At 37.0% G+C, this 18,584-nt stretch overlaps 2 protein-coding genes across 2 annotated transcripts in view; both read right to left on the bottom strand.

Annotated features, from left to right (window-relative positions):
• The window catches only part of LOC121408132 (AN1-type zinc finger protein 1-like), a 39,739-nt gene that overhangs the window by 9,324 nt on the left and 11,831 nt on the right, over positions 1-18,584 (bottom strand). Inside the window, exon 3 of the mRNA XM_041599457.1 lies at positions 10,885-11,012. Coding sequence (XP_041455391.1) covers positions 10,885-11,012 — 128 coding nt within the window. The remainder of the gene's footprint in view (positions 1-10,884; positions 11,013-18,584) is intronic.
• Positions 1,498-8,603, bottom strand: LOC121408131. The gene is made up of 9 exons (XM_041599456.1): positions 5,829-8,603; positions 5,421-5,630; positions 4,990-5,235; positions 4,706-4,782; positions 4,311-4,501; positions 3,607-3,924; positions 3,370-3,519; positions 3,077-3,269; positions 1,498-2,870 (listed from the first exon to the last, which is right to left on the bottom strand). The coding sequence occupies exons 1-9, from the start codon at positions 6,089-6,091 to the stop codon at positions 2,557-2,559; spliced, it is 1,962 nt and encodes a 653-aa protein (XP_041455390.1). The 5' UTR covers positions 6,092-8,603; the 3' UTR covers positions 1,498-2,556.

Genomic DNA, 18,584 nt, shown 5'->3' with positions numbered 1-18,584 from the left:
TAATTTTTCACTTTTTTAAAATAAATATGACACCATTATTAGTAGATCCTGATTATATTTTGTTTATCTATCCTCCATAATAATGAGTTGTACTATTTGACAGAGTGGAATAATATAATTTTGATGGAATATGTTGGTTGTTTGTCCTCTCATTATTTATTTGTGTGTGACCGCCTATATTGGTTGGTAAAAGCCCATGAATTCAATTTTGAGCGGTACGATGTCCACGCGTACGCCGCGTGTGTAGGCGTCGTTTATCTGGTCCCACATCGTATAAATTACGCGTTCCTTGCAGGTCTTTGGTGCTGTATGGTACATGTTGGTGATTATTTTGCCTCTTCTGAGGATTCTGCTAATCAACAGCTTGCCAAAATGTGAGTTACTCAATGTTAATTATGAATACTGAATTCTGATGAAGGACTAGATCTAGACTAGTTGTTTCTCTTTTCGATAAAACTGTTGAATGTATTTCATCATTCATGTTTAACATCTGAGTTAATTTGATGAAATATGAAAAACTTAGAAGTTTTCAAAACAAAAGTAACAAGATTCTGAACACAGGACATATTTTGAAAGAATGAAGGTCAGACTCTGAGTCTGAGATTATTCTGTGAGATTTTTTTTTGAAGGAAAACTAGATCTAGATTTATTTCAGTGCATTGCTATGGTAACCAAATAAACAATTTCTTTTAAATTGTATTTTAGAAAGTATGTGCAATTTAGTGCTAAAATTCTAAGTTTGTGGGCCTTATCGTGAAATTTGTTACCTCATGTGTGTTGTTGATGTGTGTGCGCATGTTGTGTACAAAGTCAATGGGAGTGGAAAGATGTCACCAGCACTGACGAAATAAACGGCAGTGAATGGACTGGTGACTTATTTCACGATAATGCCAGCTTGTGATTGTATTAATGAGATTGCCCTTATTTTCAGCTTTATGAATCACAAAATAACACTGATTCTGACTTGAGTTATAAGATATGAATATTGGCATGCGAAAAAGAAGCCCCCAATTTTTTTTTAAGAAAAATTGGTTAGGGGGTGGCTATGGGGGGGGGTCGATTTTTTCATTACACGTCTGTAAATCAACGAACAAGTAGCAATATTATTTATTCTTATAATTGGAGTGATAGTTTTTATCATGTAGATCTAAATAATTTAAAACAGAATGGTAAGATTATAAAAGAAATTAGACAAAGAATAATTGGACAATCAATAATTAAGGTATGGATGTTGAGGAAAATGAGATTTAAAAAAATCTATGTTACCAATCAATCAAGCATTCAATCACCATTTAGCTATCCATTCAATAATTTGATCATAAATCATAGTAAATCAAGTTACATTCAATCACTCCTTCAATCCACTAGTCATTGATTAGCAGTTCAGTTTCCCGTAACTTACACTTTACACATCGTTGTGAAAATAAACATGTCAATATTTTTTCTTTCATTCCACTTTTATTTCTTTTATTTTTTTTATTTTTTTTTCATCAGCAGAGTTGATGGAAGCAAAATATCATTACTTCAAAACAAACATCATATCCATAAATGCTGTAATCAGATTTCAATGAATAATTCTAGGAAACACATTTCTTGCATTTGTAGTGTACAAATAAATACAAATAGCTGCACATCAGCTCAAATGATTGACACAAGTTTGTAAAATAAACTTGTCAGTTTTTATGATCTTTCATCTCAACTTCATTCTATGCATTTTTTTCACAGCAAAATATCAGCACTTCAAAAAAACCATCATATCCATAGATGCTGTAATAAGTGTCAAAGAGTAATACCTGAACACAACTGTTTACAACTGTTTGCATTTGTAGTGTATAGATAATCCAAAATAGCTGTGCATATATCAGCTCTAAAGTTTGACATGTGTTTTTGTAAAATAAACATGTCAGGTTTTTTTCACTTCACTTTTATTCTTTGCAGTTTTCTTTTCAACAGTATAGGTAATGGAAGAAAAACAAATATCATTACTTGAAAACAAACATCATATCCATAGATGTTGTATCAGCTTTCAAAGAATAATGCTAGAAAACATCTTTCTTGCACTTGTAATATACAAATAAATAACAATAGCTACATTTCAGCTCAAATGTTTAACACAAGTTTGTAAAATAAACTTGTCAGTTTTTTCTTTCATCTCAATTTCATTGTAATGCATTTTTTTCACAGCAAAATATCAATACTTCATAATAATAACATCCATCATATCCATAGATGCTGTAATATGTTGTCAAAGAATAATACCTGCAACACACCTTTTTGCATTTGTAGTGTAAAGATAATCCAAAATAGCTGTGCATACTGTATATCAGCTTTAAAGTTTGACAGGTCAGGGTTTTTTCACTTCACTTTTATTCTTTGCAGTTTTCTTTTCAACAGCATAATTAATGGAAGAAAAACAAAACCCGTCATACAGATAATCTATCATTAAAGAATAATGCCTAAAACTTTCAGATAACCTTCAGAAAATTGAAATTAGCTGTGCATGTTAGCTCAAAAGATAGACACTGAAAATATGTGTAATGGGGAAATGACTCTGGCTTATTTACTCTTTTTCTTTGAGGAGACTTCTTTTGTATAGTCATTATATGTGGTGGGACAACTTTGAACCCATTGTGATCTGACAGACTGAAGGGTAAGTTTTAGGGCATCATGATAACCCCGCAGATCCCTCGAGATTGTGTTCACTTGACAGTGGACCGACTCCCCTCCTTGCTCTCCAAGAAAACCAAGGGTGGCCTTCCACTGCTGCAGCCAAGGAATGGTATGTTGTTCCAGGATGTGCTGCTTCGGGGTTACAGTCTCTTTAGGAAAGTTATGCCTGAAGAAGGTCATGTAGGACTTGATGTCATCCGCTAAATATTTAAACAAAGGTATGAAATAAAATACTGGTATTTTAATAACGAGTACATCCATTACAACATGTTGATAAATATGCGTAAAGTCATTTATAGCTTCCTTTTGAACAACAATTTATGGTCAACGATTTCATCTATCGCACAATACCTTCTCGATTAATATTTAATTATCCATCTCTAAGTTAATCAGTATTATTTCTTACCTAACTGAATGATGCTATCTTCACATAGAAACGAGCCAGTATTCATCCCTCTGTGACATGCTCCAAACAAATGGAACAACTGGTTGTACTTGGCTCCTGTTTCACTTGCCATCTTCTTCAGATCCTCATCATTCGGGCAATGCTCAGCAACACACCTCTCCAGTGACTCAGTAATTCTATCCACATTCTCAGGCTGTGAAGGTAATTAGGAATCAGATCACAATTATATTAAAGTACTGACTGAATTATGTGTTTCTATAATGCAATGCATTCTATAAATATTAAAAACTCACCATCAGACTCCTGTGGACATGATTTCCAACGAAGGCGCCCCCATGAAATGCTTGTCTGCAGATCTGAAGGCTTTGTAGAACCGACTCTAATTCCATTGCCACTGGTCCTGCACCAAAGGGTAGATCACCAAGCTTAGAGATTTCTTTTTCCTGTTAGAAGAAAAAATATTAATTGTAAATCCATCTGATTGTCTTTTTTTTGGGGGGGGGTGGGGGATGCAATGTGTAAATACTAACCTTTTGGAGTTTGCTTTTCTTTTTCTCTTGTGCCAACTCTAGAATAACTTCAGGAGGCTCCTTTTCAGGATACAACAACCCGATCATTGTATGCTGTTCAACAAGCTCCTGGATTTCCTCTTCAAGTTCTTGCGTTTCTTGTTGAAGAATTAATTTCTTCACGTGAGAAAGAAATGCCTTGGTACCTGATTCCTCTTCTCCCTGTGTCTTTGCACGTTGTTTTGCAATTTCCTGGTCAAGCATGTGTGCTGCTTTGTTCAGTGATACGTAATGCTTCAGGAAAATACCGAGGGACATATGCAGCCCTGGTGGGCACACCTGTTGAAAATGGCAAAGATAAAAACAGAATATGAAGTAAGTATGGAGATCTGTCTGGCCAGGATCAAGCATGTGGTACATGTGAGATTCAGAAACAGGTCTGTCAAATTATATTTGTCACATCCTGGCTACTGATGAAGAATGTGACATCTTCTTTTAGAGTAATGCTCAAGGATAATTACAGGACTCTTTTAATGGGGGATATCATGTGTTTATTTGTCCCTTCGAAAAAAGAGGCAAAAGTTTATGAGGCAACTGCCTCCTTAACCCCAACGTGGGCACAATGATTTGAAAGATAACGATTTTCACTCAGAGTGCTCCTATTTTCTTTACTAACGTTTTTTCTGCAGTTTAATACATACCTATTCATCTTAATGCATGCCTACCTGATTAATGGGAATTTTGAAGAAGGGCTCCCGAATGACGTTGTTTGCCTCCTTTGGAATTCCTTTCTCAAGGAAAAGGGAATGTGACGTTTGAAGGGTATCCAAAGTCCTTGGTTGAGTTTGGGCTCTGTCCATGGGAGGGGTAGCCAATGCAGTGCGAACAATATCACAAAACAAGCAGCAATGTCGACCTAATTGAATTATGAAGAAAAATGAATAGGTAGAAAGATCAAATGTTGATCTTCTAAATCACAGTAACATATGTATTATTTTTCTATGGAGAAATTGTTCATTTGCATAAACATTACATTCCATATGATCATCAAGAAAATTTGCAAAACTTAATGATATCAGTGATATTTGGTAAGCTTTAAATGTAAGAAATTGATACTTACCATTGGGTCCACTAAGGCCATACATTCGGGTGAGGAACTCATAATCACCAAAACAGAATATCCTGATTTTCTTACCCCTAAAAGAAAAGAAAAATCATCACATGAGAATACTGCAATTAAATTTAGTTTTGCAAAAAATTGGTTGAGTATAAATATGTATGATGAATCATATCAAAATGGTGTCCTTAAATGAATTAAAATTGCTATAAATGTATTTTTCTTCCAGGCAGTTTCCAATATTCTGATAATCTGATTATTATGGAATGATAATGGTGCATACTGACCTCCAAGTTGACGATGCCAGCTCTTCTACTTGCAGAGTGAAATCGCTCAGAGCAACATCGAGATTGAATGTGGAGTCACTTCCAGGATAAAGAAGAACTACACGAGTGTTGGCTAAGCTATTCGGCCGTGATACATTCCCAATCTGGATCATCATTTTAAATGTTCCTCCTCCTTTGTCACCGCCAAGTTTAATCCAAACCTCATCAGCAGGAATGGAACCATTATGCCAAGTCAGTTCTTTCAACCTTATTTGTAAAAAAGTAAATAAAACGAAAACTCTGTGGTATAATAATGAAAAGGATATTTTATTAAATTTTTGTGTCCTGCAATTTCTTTACCTATTGTGATATAATGATTAGCAACTATTATGAAATATATCCAAATTACAGGTTGGATATTTTTTAAAAGTAAGATGGTTATCAATACTCACTCGTCATACTCGTCCAGCAAGTCAAATACCATACTCGTCAGGTTCTTGACTGTTATCAGGGGGACTTGCTTGATTTCTTGGCATTTTGTCACCTCATTTGTTGTCTGCAAAGGTACGTATTCCCCCTTCAAGTTGTCCTTGATTATGTTCTCTTGCAGTTTTCGTACTTTTCCTTCGTTTGAAGTTGAGACATTTCTCTCTTTGAGCCATCTGTAAAATTAAAATATATGCAAAATAATGCTTTTAGACATTTCTGCATTGTTATATTATATATTTATGGTTGTGCAAATGAATTTCATATTCATTGAAAGTCAATACTTTTCAATATATTATGGTTTAAAGAAATTTAATCAGATAATCAAGTGATTTCTATGCTACATTATATTTTGATTAATGTGGTTTATTTACCTTTTCAATCTTCTCAGTTTTTTCCAGCTTAGTCCGAAGAATGACTTCAGCTGTAAGATGTCTTTCCCGGGGATGCAAATTCCAGCTGGGCCTAGAATTTCCTGGAGACCCCCTGCCTGGATTTCATCTATTTGCTGTGATTCTTCTCCTCCGAGGGAGATGTCTTTTCTTATTTTCTGCATTAAGAGGCTCCTTTTTCTCACTGTGCTCTTGGATCCCTCTGCGCTGGATATTTGTGGGTTTGGCAGGCATGTTGCTTTCATTGGCTAAGGGAGTTTATGAAATATTTCCGACATGATTTTGTAATTAAACTGACCATGTGAAATTTCCAGGAAGTAGGGTTTTTCTGTTTTAAAAGTATTTTTCTTTCTCTTTTAAATAATGCCATTCTAATCTTGTTTTTTCTGATGTATTGTTTTATTGGCCCATATTCTGAATTCTGGTTTAAATTAAACTCTGGTGAAAAAAAATGTGGTTAACTATAGATAACCAATTGTGACAGGTATCTCTAAATAGTAAAAATTTAATTTGTCAGCTCATTTGACACTCAAATTATTCATAACTGACTGGGAATAATTACTGACATAGGTCACTTCACTTTTAAAACATGACGAAAGAGCAAATTAAAGATAAGAAACATAAAATATATTCAATTTTTAAATTGTTGGTTTCTCATTATTTCAACATAAAATAGACCATGGTTTAATCAGGGGCCCATTTCATAAAAAGTTGCTATGATAGCAACTCTTGCTAGAATGTTAATTTTCATTGGAACAGCCAATTAGGAAGCAGAATTTTCACTGTTGACAAAGTAGTTGACATTCCTTTTTTATGAAATGGGCCACTGGAGTTCAGAATATGGGACATTAAGTAAAAGTATACTATTACATACAAATGGATTTTTAATAACCCTTATAAGTTGTAAAGAAGCCCCTATATTTGGAAAGTACTTGCAAAAATGATTCAAAGAAAGATTTCATATAACTATTATAGAAATAGAAAACAATGGTTTGTAAAGAGTCTGTTATATTATTTTCCCAAGCTACTTCTTTCATAAAATTCCCCCACCTTATTTCACCGCTTTGATACTAAATGGTTTAATTTTATTCTTGTTTTATTGCTCACTCATAATGACTAACATTTTTTGCTTTGAATATAAAGAATAAAGTCACCAAAGTTCCACGTAGTTTACCTCTACTTTTTTATTTCCTTCTAGTCTTGGATCATAAAAAAATGAAGAATTAAATTTATGCATTAGTAATAGGCCCTATTGTTTTTACAGAGTAGGTCCTGTTACGCCTACCTTTCCACGACCAGGAACCCCAAACATTGCAGAGCCATCTTGTGATTTAGCAAGCTCATTTTTAAAGAATGATGTTGCTATCTCTTGGGTTTGATTTTCTGTTAAACCCAGTCTACTCCCTACATCTGGCATTTTACAGTATGTATGGTCTTGATGTGAGCAATTGTGTGTGACTGTCATTGAGTGGTGTATTAATGATTGACAATGTGAGCATTGTAATTTCAATTGGTCTATGATGGTGTGGACATATTCTGAGGGTTTGTGTGTTTGTTTGTAGTGTACTGTGGAATTGCAAACAGGACAGTCAATGGAAACTTTACGAAACAAAGGAGAAATACAGTCAACACAGAACAAGTGACCACACTGGGTTTCTACAGGACATGAAACAACACAGCTACAAATACTACAGACAACGAACGAATGACATGGATCAATATGATAGTTGCCCACTGTGCTTTTTACTGAGTCCCTCAAAGACATTTCATACATTTCCAAAAAGAATGATAGTGGTGTGGAACTAGATAATGGGCGACCAGTTTTTCTTACTTTTGGGGGTCTCCCACCTTTACATTGAATTTTGAATGAATCACATGTCTGACAGTTGGAATTACGTTTGTGTTCAGCCCAATCATTTTTTGGAGTCCATGATTTTTCTTTATTCGGTCTAGATTTAGTTATTAGGCAGTAGCAATTAGTACAAAATGAATTTGGATGTACGTCTGGGAGGTCACCTTTGACATCTATGTCAAATCTACTTTTCACTGCTTCTTGATAATTGATTACTTTGTATGCATGCTGTTTCACTTTTGCCTTTTTCACCCTCCCTCCACAAAATCTACACAGCTCAGCGAGACACTGCCTATGATTATCCATATCAATCACATACAAACGTATGGTACATTTCACAGACTTTACACTAACTCGACAAAGTGACACAGTGACAGGGTCAAACTAAACGATGAAGAACAATTAAGAAAAAAGTGTAGGATGAAAAGAAACAAAGAAGACTTACCACATAAACAATGAAAAAATCAACAAAGTAAAGATCAACACAGATAAAACTTCCACACAGAAACAGAAAAGGAAAACAGAAAGACAAAAATTTACGGAAATGTGTGTGATTTTTTTGTTTATTTACGATGTCACGCCAGAGTAAACACGGAAGTGAATGGCGGGGGTATATTTGAATCACCGGCCGGCAATAAATTTTCTTGATTTGAATGTTCTAACTTCTATGTATTATGAAATAAATATTCGGCGTGTCGTTTTAATGTATAGATGTGTTTGGACACCAGTCTGGGAATTACTATGATGACGTAATGTTTCCAGTCATCGAGAGCTCGATCGACGTGTTTTGCTCTTGACCTAGTTTCGGTTCACAATTTAAATTTTGCGCGAGTGAGCCCTCTTGCGTTGAAATAGCGAAAGGCCGAAATCCACTAAATTCTCGCTTCGCCGAGCTAGCAGACATACGTGAATCATCTTGAGAGCATCTAGTCTTTAGCCCTCCTTGCCCTTGTGCATAGCAGTGTTGATTGCTGCTTGCTGATACTGGAGATCAGCGATTTTTGTGACTCTAGCAATAAGTTCTTCTCATTGGTAGAGACTCAGTCCAAGCCGCTCAGCATCACTACGAGCGGATATCAGATACCCCTAGTACATCGCGAAAATCATACCGCTCCGGGCGGCCCCGTCCAGCGCTGCAACTACAAGCTGATAGTCGCCGAGTGGTAACCAGTGCTGCGGAGAGGGTTACGGCCCGATCTAGTCTTCCTCGCTCCCGCATCCCCGACATGGAAAGCAACGTCCGGGGCCGAAGGGATACACAAAAAATCCTCAAAGTCTTGAGCGGCAAACCGATAATAGTTCGAGACTTCTTTACTGATGGGTATAAGCCGAGAGTGTTGCTTATCTAGGAGCAGACGTCCCGAAAGCAGGATCTATATACGGAGCGTCCATCTTGATCACAGATGGACGAGTTCAGGTGGAAGATTGACTTCTCTTGCTCATTATTCGCTACTGGTATACTGTTTTCGGCTCGAAGATGAGGGCAGTATTTAGAATGCCTGTTCCCACTAGTCGGAGTATCGCGTTTGAGTAAGCCAGAACTCTCTCGTACCCCTAATGGTGATTCTCTTAGATCGAATCCCATTTGCTGGGCAGCTTTCAGGGAATGCAAGGAGCTGCTATAAGAATTTGATGGGGGGAAATCGCCCCCAATCTCTTCTGATGAATTGGGTCGGAGGTAATCGAATTCCGAATCAGATTCTCCGACGATGGAAAACTCCTTTTATCTACGGCTAGTACGAGGCGAGTTATCATTAGCCCCAACTCCGCGATCTGTATGAGGCAATCTAGGCCTCTCTCTACGTTTAGAACATAGAATTATGGTCTAGAATGAGTCGAGTTTTCATTAGCCCATTGTCTCGGGCGGCTCGGGGTCGGGATGGGTCGATTGCAGCGCCCGATGGGGGAGGATCGCCTGCAAGGCTTCCAAGATCCAACTACTACAAATGTTAATAATACCTTTTATTAGTATTATTATTATTTTTTAAACCGCATGTACGTAGAATAGATCTTAATTCCACAGCACTGTATAAACTCCTGCACAATTCCACAAGTACGATGATACACCAACCTGGTGGACTGTACTATATAGATAACGGATGATGATGACCCGTCTCGGCGGGGTCTGGCAATGAATGGACTGACCGGTCACAATCGCGGGCCAGTCGAATCTTCTTATAAAATATAGGGGTTGTAGTGGGTCGTTAATTCGAGCCTGATTGTCATTAGAGCACGAGTGGTCATCGCAAGGCTTCTTCTTGCCCGCCCTACTCTTTGATGAGGAGCTACCCCGATCGGAAGGAGTGTAAACAGCCTCTTCCGATTTATCCGTACCCTTGTCTACCTCCCGCCTATGGGGCTGGGTGTCTGATTGTGTAGTGTCATTAGCCGGCGTTGTCTTGGCCGGGTTATAAGTGTTAGACTTCTTATTCTTCGGCTTTATCTTGGCCTCCTTATCATCTTGCTGTTATTATTTCTCGGCTTTGTCTTGACCGAGATAATGGCCCTCGGCTTTGTCTTGACCGAGTTGATCTCCCCTTTATTGAGATCTTTTGGGTTGGGGGAGGCTTGGGAATTAATGTTTATGTCAGTTATTTCTTCAGACATCGTGATTCATAAAAAAAAATTGCGCGGTGGCTAAACGTTTCAAGTGTACTCAACGACGTCGCGGTAACGAAAGAGGAGGCTTATGTGTGGCGAGGGGGTTTTATGGGTCTCGTCCCATGACGGGTTTCCCAGGCTACCTGATTGCAGTTAGCCTCTTTCGGGGAGTTTTTTACTGGTGGCTATTCGAGTCAGGGTAACGAATAGCAATTTGATGAGATGGTATAGGTAAGTATAGCGCAGTGTAGTAAATAAACCTGTTTGGGAAAAAAAATTCGCGGCCAGGCCCAGTACCGATGGCATGGCTTGGGCTCGAATCGTGAGAATAGGACATTTATTTCAAATGTCTTGTATTTATTCTCTTTACCAATAAGCTTGATATTTGCAAATAATTCAGGGTGTGGGTTACAACCATACAATATAATTAAGGGTTCAAAGTGTTACTAGTTTAGCAACTTTAAAAGTATTTACTCATTCCTTTATTTCCATTTGTTTTAAATTCATGCTTATCTGACTATGTAACCATTTTTTAAAATTTTTATTCATTTTCTTCAATTTTCCCTTTACAAAGAAAGCATTTACCTGAGGTATACTGGAATCTCCCAAAGCATGCATCTTCATCTTCATCAGGGCAACCTTGGCAGCCATTTTAACTGATTTAGCTCCCTTTCTTTTTGCCAATACTCCAGTGCCAACTGTCTTTCTACAATCTGATACAAGTAAAAATCATTCAAAGGTAGTAATGATTTTAATGGCAAAACATTAATATCTTGCAAGGCTTGATCAGTATTTACTAGTATCTTACTATCACACCTATATGAGACACTAGCTTCAAATTAACACCAAATCTTCATGACGAATGTCAATCGGAGTATTGTATCATCACATATATTCAAAATCACTTTTTTTAATGGGGGAGAAACACCTTCAAACTTTGAGTTCAAAGTAAACAGTAACTATGAGAAACAAGAGTGTCGCTAAGGCGAGCACATAATACGCCTGTCTGCAACGCAGAAAATGGAGCTTTTGGTCAAGCAAGAAAAGTGGAAGATGGTGACTTCACCTTTGACCTTCTATCCTCAAAATCAATATAATTGCTAGGATCGATGCTAGTATCATTCACACCAAACTACATGAGCCTAGGTTAAGTTCAACCAAAGTTATCACGTTTACAAGGACTGCAGAAGGGTACAATGGAAATATGACACTGTGACCTTGACATTTGACCTCAAAAATCAATAGAATTGCTAGGATCTATGCTAGTATCATACAAATCAAATTATATGAGTCTAGGTTAAGTTAAACTGAAGTTAACGCGTTTACAAGGACTGCAGAAGGGTACAATGAAAATAGGTCACTGTGACCTTGATCTTTGGACCTCAAAATCAATTGGCTTCCTTGGATCGATGCTAGTATTATACATACCAAATTATATGAGTCTAGGTCAAGTTAAACTGAAGTTATCGCATTTACAAGGACTGCAGAAGGGTACAATGAAAGGTCACTGTGACCTTGACCTTTGACCTTTTGACCTCAAATTCAATAGGTTTCCTTGGATCCATGCTAGTATTATACATACCAAATTATATGAGCCTAGGTTAAGAACTGAAGTTATCGCGTTTACAAGGACTGCAGAAGGGTACAATGAAAGGAGGTCACTGTGACCTTTTACCTTTGGACCTCAAAATCAATAGGCTCCCTTGGATCCATGCTAGTATTATACATACCAAATTATATGAGCCTAGGTTAAGTTAAACTGAAGTTATCGCGTTTACAAGGAAAAGTTAACGGACGGACAGACAGAAGGACGGACAGACAGAAGGACGGACACCGAGTGTGATACCATAATACTTCCCGTCAAGACGAGCGTATAAAAAAATAAGTCTTCAACATAGTCAAACTGAAACAAATATAAGTTTAACTTGGAGAAATTTGACTCGACATGTTTTTCTTCATCTGGGCCCCATAAAACAAAGGTTAGCCATTAATCTCTAATCTGTTAGAACAATTTTGATTGGTTCCTTGTCAGTCTACTGAGCAAATTGTGCAGCAAGTATGATCTTGATGGGTCATGTAATTTATTTAATAATCACTAATGTGTAACTGGCTCTGGTCTTAAAAATTTGCCTTGACTTGGGTGAATATTTGACTTACGGAAGGTTGACTTAAAGGGGTAAAGAAAAATAAGACAAACAACACACTGAAAACTTGATCAAAATAGATAAGGAACAACAAAGTTACAGTAATTTTAAGATTTGCCTTCAGGTCAAACAGTTCTAGACAAAGTCATGTCATCAACATTCAATGAGCAAACTGGTAACGTCATATCCCCACTTGTTCTTTTGTAGTTTATGATGTAAAATTATGTTTTCTCCAATTTTTTCTACTCAGAACTCATCAAGGTGGTTCACGAACCATGACTCTCGCCTGATTTGGCAATTAAACAAATATGCAATATGGCCTTTTGACCCTTAAATGACATTTGACCCCATCATCCTCAAGAACACACTTGTTATTACCCAAGGATCATTGTACCAATATACCTTGGGTGCGTGCCTGCGATTCCGGAATGTTCTCCCTGCGGCAGTGCAATTTTGGGTACACTGCCGTTATTTAGATCTGTGGCAGTATTTTCCAAATTATTTGCTAGTTACGCCAAAGTGATATGTGTTCAGGATTTTTAGTAAATGTAAAGATGACAAATCAGACATTTTTAGAGACAAAGGATTTGCTTTTCAAATCAACAGAATAGTTGAGAAATTTATGAAGAAAAAGTTGTGTTCAATGCCACTCTGTTGTCTGCTCTGGTTGCCTATTATCACGCTACTGAAGAATGGTCTCTTTTCCTTCTTGTATAGAGGCCATTTCCAAAGTGTATAATTACGACAATAATCTGTTAGGGGTGAAATCACAGCATATTATTTTCAAGAATAAATATTGGGGAAAATATATGCTCTCATACACGCATCCATTTTCCCTCTCATAAGCAGTCAGATGATGTCAAAATAAAATGCACTGAATTTTTTCTCCCCTTAATAAAGTATTCACTGCTTTATGTTCATCATATTCCAATAATTTAGGTTCATCATATTCCAATAATTTAGTTCATGGCTCTCGCACTAAGCCCCGCTATCGTGAATTTTCTGTAATTGCTCCCACCCTTTGGAATAAACTCCCAGTTCATATCCAAAATGCTCCCTCCGTAGAAATTTTCAAATCATCACTTAAAGCTCACCTTTTCTCATAATTTTTTTTTTTTACCGATTGACTGTATATTATCATAATCTGCCAATCTGTGCGCTTTGAAACACCAGTATAAAGCGCCCTACAAATGTTATTGTTATTAATATTATTACCTAGAGCTTTTTGATTTTGTATTCATTACCAGGCAAGTTTTTGAATGCATCAAATATCTGTTACTGTTTTCACGAGAATTTCTTCTAATTCTAATTTTTCCTTTTCTTCGTTGCTATGTGGGGGTAATTGAATGTGAACAAAGGAGAAGTGGTCATGTGATTTAATGACGGGAACGTGATTTGTTATTGGTGGCGCGATTTTTTGTGTGGTGGAAAGGAGAGAAAGTAAATGTGGACAGAAGCAATTCTCACCGCTTTTGGAGAAAGTCCTGTTTTGCCAACCCAAGGGAAAGAAGTCTGACTGCTTATGAGAGGGAAAATGGATGCGCGTATGAGAGCGAATATATTCCCCAATATTTTCTTGCCAACTTTCTTGCTGTTTACAAGCTAGATTGGGCAGACGGTCGATGTGATTCTTTCAAGAGGCGGCAGGCACAGGGAATTCCAATATACAAGAAATAACTTTAAGTTTGTATAACCGGATGTTATTTGTATCGTTATCCATAGAAATCAGAATTTTGTGCAATTTATTCACTTTTGGATTGAAATAATTCATGTTTATGTCATTGTATTTAAAAAAAAGGACGTACACTGTATTTTTTTGCTTTACATTAAAAAAAGAGTGATTTTAGTGAATTACATTTAGAGAGGAAACGCCCTCTCTTGACAAATTTAGAGGGATGGTCATTTACTTTCTGTAAATATATTGGCCATTTTTTATTAAACTTTTGATGGCTGACAGTTTTTATTTTGGAACCAAGTATGTCATTTCATTTTCTTCACATTATTTTGTAAACCAATTCTCTTGTTACTGAAATTGAATATGAAGGTTTAGGTCTGAAGATTAGTTATTTTCAAGCAGCTCTAATTATGAGCCCGATATTAAAGTATCGCTTTAATATCGGGCTCATAAATATCGGGCTCATAATTATAGCTGTTTCGAAAATAACTTATCTTGGAATTGGATTGGATTTATAGTTATTGTTGCTATTATATTTGTCATGAATAAGGAAGGAATTATTCAAACTCGTATATTTGAATTTTATTTATGTGCTTGTATAAATACTATACTTGACCAGGCTTTAGAAATGCAAATAATTTTATAAAATGATTGGCATAGGGAATTTTAATCATTGATACCCTTGCTTATTATTGCCCTGTAATTATTTTACAACCGTATATGCATAGGCTGACTTTTAAAGCAATCATCGAATTGATGAGATCCCCTGATCGAAAGGTACTGGATGTAAGGACTTGATCATCGGACACAAAGTCTACCTACCGTCTACGAGGACCAGCTACGTCTTAGATTGACAATTTTCTTTTGTGGTTTTCAAGAACGTATGAACTTGTCCGTTATCTCTTACTTTAATTAAGTGAAGATCATCAATACAGATTTTTTTTTTATTTGAATTTAATACTCTGCTATGGAGTGAAGACCCTAAGAAGCACATAATCAATTAAGCCTTCTAATTATTTGATATTTTAAAGAATCATTGTCAACATATATATTATTGTGTTTATTTTATATCATGTGATGTATGTTGATATGAGTTTTTGAGTTTAGACAAATTGTCTTCTTTTTTGAAGTAAAACTTGATTTAACTCGTAACTTTTCCATTTCTGAACGATTCTTTTTTTTGTGTATAGCCATATAAATTACTCTCATCTACATATCTGTGGCAATGACAAAACACTGCACAACGAAAGTCCGATACTATTTTATAAATTTTGGCTTCTGGGCTTCAAGACGGTGGCCTCACTGTTTTACTAAAAATCGCCTTAAATCGTATTTTTCTTTTGATAACTTATATTTCTCTTTCCATTTGATTTTATTCCATGCAGTGCTGTTCCTGAAGATTGTGTACCAGTATCTGATTTGTTTTCCTGTTGCAATTTCAAAGAGTTATGCGAGTAAATGTGACTTGAACAAAAAAGACAAAAAATAAAAGAAATTGGGTCTGTAATAACCTTTTTTGGGGAAGGGAGGAAGGCACAGTCCAAGGAGCATTAGAACACTATCATCAGACCCTGAAGACCATGATTAGGGCTTATTGTGAGAACTATTCAAATGACTGGGATAAAGGGATCTCATTCCTACTGTTTGCAACTAGGAATTCCCCTAATGAGTCCACAGGTTTCAGTCCATTTAAATTGGTCTATGGTCATGAGATAAGGGGTCCCCTAAAAACATATCAAAGAGAGGTACATGGTTCGGGTGATGATGTAAACCTTCTAGACTATGTGTCAAAAGGTGGTTTCAAACCGCCTCGATCATAAGAATCCCCGTTAAATTACGAGAACTTTTTTAGGCTAAAAAATACCCATTAATTATTCCTGCATTCACACCGCCCCCAAAACATACCCTTCGGGATAAGTTCCTGAAGTTACGAGCATGTGCAGTATGGTCTGATAAGCAGGCAAGGCACGAGATTCAAAATCACTAAACCAGCAGCCACCCACGGTGCCCGCGCCCAACGACACTCTGGGCTAAAAGTTCCCATAAATTGCTTTCACATTGCCTACATACCTGCGACCTTGGAAAAATCCCCACGAAAGTTCTCGTAATTTCGCCAAGTACCTACTATTTAACGGGTATTTTCTTTCGGGGAAATTACACGTAGTTTGCTTTCACATTACCAAAATACCTGGTATTTTCTGATCGGGGTAAATTTCCCAATCAGAGAATACCTGGAACTGACAAACTTCGAGGCGGTCTGAAACCACCTAATGTTTAGAGAAAGGCTCTCAAAAGCTTGTGATGTGGCTAAGGAACACTTGAAAGTGTTGCAGGGAAAAATAACATCTAAAGCTGACAAAAATGCAAAAGAGCGAAGTTTCAAGCCTGGAGACAAAGTGTTAGTGTTGTTGCCTTTGCAAGGTGAGCCCTTGAAAGCTAGGTTTAGTGGTCCCTACATAGTCAAAAAGAAATTGAATGATGTCAACTATGTGATCAGTACTTCATTGTGAAATGACTGGGATGGAATGACACATGTCATAAGAGCCTTGCACGTAAACTTTAATGTTGACCTGAAAATGATCTTTGACCTTAACATGTGACCTCCAACTGCAGAATAACATGCAGGGTCCCCAAGTCCATCTTTCATCCAAGTTTGGTTGAAAAGTGACTTATGGTTGCGGAGTTAGGTGCCATAAGAGATTCTTGCATATAAACTTTAACGTTGACCTGAAAATGACCTTTGACCTTACCATGTGACCTCTAACTGCAGTTAACATGCAGGTTCCCCAACTTCATTAACCAACCAAGTTTGGTTGAAAAGTGACTTACAGTTGCAGAGTTAGGTGTCATAAGAGAGTCTTGCATGTAAACTTTAATGTTGACCTGAAAATGACCTTTGACCTTACCATGTGACCTCGGCCCACACCAAAATCGATAGGCGGCTTTGCTATACCATACTCAACCTTCATGCCAAATATGAAGATGATCAGAGAAGAAATGCAGCTGATAGAGCGCTCACAAGTAAATCCCTGCGGCGGACGCAGCGCGACGAGGCCAAATCCATAGTATCCTCAGAACTCTGTTCGAGGGATACAATAAGTCATATGAGACATTAAAATCTGAGTTATTATAAATAAATTGGAGATCAGTCGATTGATAGAAGCTTTCTCTGAAATGTCAATATTTTTCTTCAGTTACAATACGTGACTTACAATGATGCAAATGAATTGGAATAAAAAGTAATAAAAGTAAGAGGACTGGAATTAGAGATATAAGAACCATCTGGGAAACCAAAATGAAACGTGGCAATAGCCAAACAGAAACACCTGATGGTTGAGAGCGAACGAACGAAGTAAATACATGGACAAGAAAATCCATGACTGCGGCATAGAAGCCTTGCGAGGATTGATAGACCGCGTGGCACACCAATCAGAAAACCAAGTGTCGATTCTCTTCGATTCTCGGTGACCAACTGAGCAGCACGGTCATAAAGGCCTAGTGCTTCTGCCCGATAGCGGCCATACAGTTACATACCTGCCAACCTTTGATAATAAATAAGGCAAAAGCAATTTTGTGTCTCGCCCACTTATGAAAATAACCAGAAATATAGTGATTTGCGAGGGCACGCAAGAGAATTATATCGAAACTTCATTGTGAAATGACTGGGATGGAATAACACTCGTCATAAGAGCCTTGCACGTAAACTTTAATGTTTAATGCTTCAAGGATGCGAAGGAAATATCCACTTTGGGGGAGTACAGCTTACTAGAAAGCAGGATATTGCAGTTCCCAGCAGTTTTCTAATGATTTATTATATATTGCCCAACATCAAAATGCCTAAACAGATACCTATTCATGAGCATAAATGTTTAATGTTTCATTTGTTAACTGATGAGCTTAAAGAGAAATTCCAGTAGTTGCAGTAAACACTGATTTCATGGGAAAGTCTGTAAAACAAGGCTTAATTGTCAGTATATCATCGAGGATATAGATCTGGTACAGTTACATTAACTGAACTTTGTGAAATCTTGAAATCTACGCTGAAAAATTTTCACACCGAAGATCCCCAACACAGATAAGCGCACGTGGGACAATGTATAATTATTGCTTTGGGCGTCGGGCCCGACGCCCTACCCGATTCCTGTGCTTATTTGCTGATTTCTCAGCAATTACAAAATTTCTTCCAGAATTCTTTGGAACATGCGTTTTATTTATACAAACAGCCACTTTGGCGGTCATTTCATTGGATTCTGTACGAACTCATTTTGATATCGTTACCAAAACTAGCATTTACCTTTAATTTCTTTTCATCTGTTTGCATACTGTAACTTAAGATTAAGAAATAAAATATCATCATTGGTTTTAACATATTTTGTCAATATCATACTAATAACTAGAGATGCTCAGCGGGTCACGCAGCTGAGCACATATATCCCCGAACCCACCGCGTCATCCGTCATTGCGAT

The sequence above is a fragment of the Lytechinus variegatus genome, chromosome 2 (genome assembly GCF_018143015.1).
Source record: "Lytechinus variegatus isolate NC3 chromosome 2, Lvar_3.0, whole genome shotgun sequence".
Lineage (NCBI taxonomy): Eukaryota > Metazoa > Echinodermata > Echinoidea > Temnopleuroida > Toxopneustidae > Lytechinus > Lytechinus variegatus.
Note: the sequence above shows the minus strand (reverse complement) of the source record. Positions and strands in the feature narration are given on the sequence as shown.